A 7,227-nucleotide genomic window follows, 5' to 3' on the forward strand; every position below is an offset into this window, starting at 1 on the left:
TTATTGCTCATTTTGATGCATCAAATCTTTCTAAGAACTTTTTCAGTTTTCATTTCTCTTTTACTTGCCTTTTTGTGCCTAGTCAATACTCACACTATAACCAGGTAGGAGATATCTGTTGTTGTTGAAAAGTGGTACCGTGGAAGTAATTTCAAAACATTCACAGAAAGATACGGAAGCCTGACAGAGAAATTTGCTGTATGTAATCCTATAAGCTTTCTCATCAGCGTTCATTAGTTTTAATGATGAGAGGGGGCTCGCTGTGTTGTCAGGAAGGTGTCAGATCTAAATTGGTACATGGAACCTCATCCGGAGAGTGTCAGCAGATCCACAGGACACTAATTATACAAATCAACATTGTCTCACTACATGTCACCTCACTCCCTAATGCCTGATTAGAGCTAGTGAGCTTATGATTATATATGGACATATGAGCATGTTTGCCTCCTTGTGTTATGCACAGATAGGAAGACAGAGAAATGTATTGTGAGAATAAAATACGTAGATGGCTTCTTCAGTCTGATGGATGTACAATGAGGATGTCAGTCAGTGGAAGGGCAAGTACAAGTGGAGCTGAATATATAATTAGACAGATAATGGAAGCATACAGCAAAGAGGTAGAGATGCCCCAGGAGACCTGTAGAAATGGATTCGGAGACAAAAGAAAAAGAGTGAGGGTGATAAGGCTGACCAAGGCGAGGAGAGAGCAGACGAGTGTGAGAGACAGAAAGCGACAGAGGGTTATTTTTAGCCAGCCAATGCCACAAATATTGCTGTGTGGGTTTTGTTGGGCCCACTTACTCCTATGCACACACTGGGCACCCAGATCACAACAGTGACTCACAGGTTATTTACTGGCACCTGAAACCAGCTCTGACCCCTGTTCAGACAACACACCGCTGCACCGTCACATCCCTTTACCTCTACGATAGACCACCTCTGAGGTGTCACACGGGCTTCTGCAGGGGCAGGTCTAAAAACTTTTAGAGGTTAAAGAAGGGGGGCATTCAGGAAATGAGTAAAAAGACTCAAATTTAAAGCTAGGCAATAATAAACTGTGTATTTTAATAGTTGTATTGTTTAATCAGTCTCATCAATGAACAGCCCACAGTCATGAACAGATTATGAGACAATACTATATATTGTCTCATAATCTGCAATATATATATATATATATATATATATATGACCTGCGCTTAGTTCATTAGCTTGATGTTAATACATGATGACAAAATTAGCATGTCACATGAAGCCCAATACAGAAATTAGCATTATGACTATGATAATTATCTTAAAAAACAATCCATTTTACTTTTCATGCTTAACATAAAGGGACCTGTGTGTTCATCAGACATGTATCTCCTATTCTGTGTGGAAACAAACTAATAGCTGCTGACGTCACATTGCTAACTCAATCTGTTACTCTGCAGCTTAAACATGCCACACTGACCAGCTACATCAACCTCAAAGGGTCCAAACGCAAACTCAAATTGAATTGGTTTAAAAATACAACCACCACTAGGTGGAGACATTGTGTTCCAGGAGAGGACAACACATGCACAGTGTGTAGTACCAGGTAAATGTAGCACTTTAACTCAAAATCAGTTCTATTGTATATTTGATTTACCACTTTTATATGCAGTTAAGTCCAGTGTTTTGAAAGGACAGTTTTCAATTTCAAATATGAAGGATGTTAATTTAAAGTCTCACACAGTTTTCAGGGTTTTTTTCATTTTGGCCTGACATCTTATTTCATTTATTATATTCTTATGGCACTAGCTTGATGAGCGGGAACAGCTAAATGTGGCAGTTTACTTTAAAGACTATTTTATTTACCACTTTAATATGCAGTATAGCAATGATGCTGCTGAGATAAAAGTCAGAAAGTGGTTTTGGAAGTGTGACCCATGGTCCCTGGAAGTGTATGATTCAATTTTTTCCCATGGTTTACTGTTCAAAAAGGAAGCTAAATTTGCAATAAATCACAATATTGAATTGCGATACTTAACAATCACAATACATATCGAATCAGCACCCAAGTATCGTCATAGTATCGAATCCAGAGATAAGCACGTCTCAGTCATACATAGACATCAGCATAGACATCTAAAAGTCGCAAGACAGGCCACATTATTTTTTGGTCTATATATACACACACACACACACACATACACACACACACACACACACACACACACACACAGTCACACCAAGGTTGTGATGCAAACAGGCTAAGTATCGCCTTGTGACTCTGTGCCACCTGTGCCTCTCCTGGCCATCCCCTGTTCCCACTTCTGGGCTTCTGGCATCAATAATTGAAGTCAAACCCAAGCTGATTAAGTGTCCTTTTGCTTTCTACTTTGGAGCATTGATTATGGTTTTATCTTTGCATTCTTCTCAGATAGTGCTGAGCTGTGGGGGACATCACAATGTTTAAAGGTGCCATATGTAAAAATTGGGGAACAGATTAGCCGACCTTAAGCTATTGCTGAGTAGCCAATGCTATAATGAACAGCTGTTTACTTACCAGAAACGTTGCAAGTTCAGCACCTAACTTCACCCCTTCATCCCTCCAAGAGCTGTCTACAGTGGAGACGGGAGTGGGTAGTCATGATGCTAATGGTCACTGCCAAGAGCTTCAGCCATTGTTGCGTTTACTGTTCCAGTCATTGACTACCTGCTGTTAAATGGTCTAGCTGGGGGCAGTACCCTCAACCTGACTGACAAGACGTTAGAGCCCTCGGGGTAGTGCTCTCATGTTGGACTGAGGGCAGACTGGACACTACACCATCACCTCTTGAGGTACAAAGTGGTATTACGAGACAGGACGGGCTAGCTGGTTAGCATGCTAACTTCAGCAGATATCTTAGCAATACAATACATAGGTGTCTTTTACATAATGTCAATATATGATGAATGATGTTTTTAGTTGATTTTTTAAAGGATTAGCATTTTGCTCTACTTAATATTAAACACTTTGTTTTGAGACAGTTTTGAAAAGACTAATCACAGGACAGTATTTCCTGTGAGAGGATAAGTTTAAACTCAGTTCCATTCAGTGAAATCCTTTTCTTATTCAAGTGATTGTCATCTAAAATACAGCATAGTTTCTTGGCACAGTAACCTGTCACATTTTTCCCATGAGGAACTCATCAAGTGTTTTTCATCAGCAGTGCAGCAGCTGACCTCATTTCACCACTATTGGGGGAGATTTTGATGTCAAAGCACTGTGTTGAATATCAAGCATCAGTGGTTTGTTTTCAGCTGACACACTGTCTGCAGCCCATTGTAGTTTTCTACTCTAATAGCCTTATTTAAAATTTCTGCACAGATTTCTTATTTAGCATAGCATTTTCCGGCCTTCCTCATGGCTCTTTGTTTCATTCTGTGAGCACAAATCCCCTTTTGGAAGAAATGGGCTGGGAATTATGGAAAAAGAGGATTGTTGTGCACAGGCTACGCATTACAATAATACTTGCAAAAACTCGCAAACTCTGCCCACACTGAGTGGACACTCAGCAGGGGAGAAGCAAAACATATAAAGATTTTCTGCAAGGGAGTACTACCAACTTTACACTCTGCAGCTACATTCAGAGGTCGCTGCACATTTAGGCAACATATGCCTTCCAAAGCAGCTCAATACGGCATAAAAATCCTGGCAGCATCACCAGCTATGCATTGAACATGCAGGTTTACCAGAATGGAAAAAATATAAGTAGTACAAGTGGTGCAGCGTAGTGATGCATAATTCTCCAGTATCTGAAATAAAGCACAAAGAAACTAATGCATGCATATCTGTGAGTTGTTAGTGATGGCCAGCATTAACTAAAAGATTTAAGGATTGTAAAATGAGGTCAGCATATTCTCTGTGTGACTGTGTGAATACTAAACATCAACTGTAGCATAATATCACACTGTAGCCATGTTAACTAAGTGTTCACAGTGATCTCCTCGACCACCACCACTACCAGGGCCTGGGTCACCAGTTGTGCCTCCAGCAGGTACTTGAGAACTGGATGGCAGTTGTGCATCATTAGCAGCCCTTCTCCCAACCCTAAGCAGTGTATTTCCAGAAGTGTAGGTGTAGTAGGTGTAGTGCTCTATTACAAGTAAAGAGCCTGCATTGAAAATGCGACTTAATAAAAGTATATAAATAAGTATTATCAGGAAACTGTATGTAAAGTATTAAAAGGAAAGGTGCAAAAGTGTTGGTGATCATTGTTAGCAATTTGTTACCATTTAATGACCTTTTCCATTCAGTACAGATGATTTATTGACATTATGCAATATGAAATGGTGCAATAATAACAGACACAATTTGTTTATGACTAATGAGCCATCACAGTCAATCACATTGATTAGTATACTGTGAGTTTGTATGTGTTGCTAACGAGTCAGGATCATCTGATCCATAACTGTGATGCTACATGATTCCACTAAACGCTAAATGATGTTTTTTTCCATTGTTGTGCTCCCATTCATTGATGTGACACAGCATTGAAATATGGTAATCCATAAAATCTCTAAGTACATTGCAGATGCTGACCTTGCCTCCAACTGGGAAGATTCAACACAATCTATAGAAGCCCACACACATGCAAATAATCCACACACACAGTTTACACCCCAAACACCAATGATGACTCAGTCTTGCCGCACAATCCAGTGGCAGTGACAGCAGTCACTGGACCAGGACATTTACAAGCTCCATCAGAATAATGTTCACAGTGTGTGTTTAAACATTCTCATCTCCTTTACTCCTGTCCTGTCCTGTCTTGTTTTGCGCTGCTCTGTCCTATACCCTCTGGTCCTATTGTGTCCCGTTCAGTCGAGCACTGTTTTATCTTAGGTTGTCCTGTCGTACACTGTTCGGTGTAATCCTGCCCTATCTTGTCCTGTCTAGTCCAGTCCCATCCTTTCCTGTCCTAGACTGTCCAATCCTGTCCAGTCTTCCGCTGTTCTGTCCTATTCTATCCTGAATCGATCATCAGTCATCCTGTTCTATCAAAGCCATCCTACACCTTTCTGTCCCATCCTGTCTGATCCCGTCTTGCCCTGTCATGTTCCAGACTGTCCATTCCTGCCCTGTTGTTCTGCACTCGTCTATCCTATTCTGTACTACATTGTCCCATACGAGACTGTACTTTTCATCCTGTCCCATCTCACCCTGTCACGTCTTGTCTTTTTGTACACTGTTCTGTCCTGTCCCATCCCATCTTGACTTGTCCTGAACTGTTCTGTCCTAGACTGTTCTTTTCTTACCCGTTCTACCCCATCTTGAGCTGGCTTGTCCTGCCAAGTCCTGCCTTGCATTTGTCCTAGACTGTTCGGTCCAGTCTGGTACTGTACAATCCTGTGCCATCCTGCTTTCCTATTCCATTCAGTCTTGCACTGTTCTGTCCTGTCCCTTCCCCACTCAGGGTTCTCCATCACCTTCTCCTCCCTTTATATCACATCACTCTGGATCCAACATGTGTTTGAGCATAAAACATGAAAAAATGTTTCATCTTTGTTTGTGTGTGTTTGTCTGCAGCCACAGATGAGTCCTTGTGTGCACGCCTACTAGTTTGTGTGTGCAGCAAACTGAACGCAGCTGTGTCGCCTCAGCAGATCAAAGGCTTAGCCCTGTGTCAAAGATGGGGTTGTCTCATTCTCCTTGCCAAAATTCGTTTAACGACAGCCGTAGTGGACGTCCTGTTTGTGCAGTGACTCATCTCAACTGACAACAGGGAGAGGAAGGCAGTGTTTTCTGAGGAACTTGCTAACTTTGCAGATGAGCATTACGTCACTGAGGCGGCATGGAAACTGGGTCAGACCCTTTGCACGATGCACTGCTTTTTTAGTGCTATTATAAAATACACTCAAAAGAGGAAAACAGTGTCAGAGACTAACAGCAATGGTGATGTAACAGCTGAAATCAAAGCAGTAAGTAGTTCCTCAATGAGGTCACGGGTGTTTGGACACTGCATTTCTAAAACCAGTTACATGGCGCTGCATTTGAATCCTGTCCCTTCATGAGCAAGGTATTATAGCTCAGTGACACCCTGGTGAGGGTCAGTCAATTTTCTCTGCCTCATACAAAATCTCTCTCTCTCTCACACACACACACACACACACACAGACAAACCCTCTCTCCATCTCTAAATCTGCCTCTGGGTAATCAGTCAGTGTGTATTTTTAAATCTGTCACTAATCTCTATTATTGGCATAACACCATGGACAAGGTTAGCTTTCATACTTTTGGTACTTCGGCGTGTTCCAGCACACAAACACATGCATATTGTTCAATTTCTAAGGCAGACACGTTGTCTGACTTGCACTTACACTCATACACAAGCCCGTGGGACCTTGAGGGGAGAATGACGGAGCTGTTACATCGACACACACACATGACAAAGCAGATGCCACAGACGACGTCTCTCTGGAGTTGGCAAGAGTTTAGGCTGGCTGAAAAATCGCAGGATTTGTCTTTGTGCAGGGGGAGAACAGCAATCATCAAATGCGTGAAATGCTAAAACAGCAAAAAAAAAAATCGATGGAATGACGTGTGTGTGTGCCAGTGTCAGTTCAATTTACTCTTGAAATTAACATTTTCATTGCTTTTCCAGAGTTCTCTCAGAAAACGTAGGCTGTATGTTGACATAGGTGAATGGGATCTGTCTAATTCCTGCCTGTGTGTTTTCTGTTTGTGCAGGAGAAGCTGCAGACTTTTGCCTTCCTGGTGTTTGTGGTGGTCTGCATCTTGGGATCCATCTACCTTTATTTTGTCCTCCCTGAAACTAAAAATAAAACATTTATGGATATCAGCCAGAGCTTTGCCAAGATCAACAAAATCCCCGTCCCCTCCCCCAGTCATGAAATGGAGATGGTTCTGTCCAATAAGCCTGACCTGAATGGAAAAGTCCAAGACGCTGCTAAGACGGAGAGTTCTTTCTAGCTGAACAACCGACACTAACTGTGGAGAAACAGGGTTGAAATATAAACTGAAATTATTTGTTGTCTGTACGTAATATTTAATGACTGAAATCAATGAAATGGAAATCCATGCCTTTGACAGTATTTTGCTATTTTCTATGTATTTTGTATGACTGGAGTATTTTGGAATATTACAGAATTTCAGTTTACAGCAATTATTGGCAGACACCTCACACTGGTCAGCCGTTAGAAAAGGATAATGATGTGGATATGGGGGACTTGCATAGACTATTGATGTAAAGTGTTCTCAAT

General features: G+C 41.4%; 1 protein-coding gene across 2 annotated transcripts in view; it reads left to right on the top strand.

The window, feature by feature from the left end:
• slc2a9l2 (solute carrier family 2 member 9, like 2) overlaps window positions 1–6,937 on the top strand; it is a 94,879-nt gene extending 87,942 nt beyond the window's left edge. For both annotated transcript variants that reach the window (XM_041955272.1, XM_041955279.1), the window contains one exon: window positions 6,695–6,937. In XM_041955272.1, coding sequence (XP_041811206.1) covers window positions 6,695–6,937 — 243 coding nt within the window. The remainder of the gene's footprint in view (window positions 1–6,694) is intronic.
• The last annotated feature ends 290 nt before the right edge of the window (window positions 6,938–7,227 follow it).

The sequence above is a fragment of the Chelmon rostratus genome, chromosome 2 (genome assembly GCF_017976325.1).
Source record: "Chelmon rostratus isolate fCheRos1 chromosome 2, fCheRos1.pri, whole genome shotgun sequence".
Taxonomy (NCBI): domain Eukaryota; kingdom Metazoa; phylum Chordata; class Actinopteri; order Chaetodontiformes; family Chaetodontidae; genus Chelmon; species Chelmon rostratus.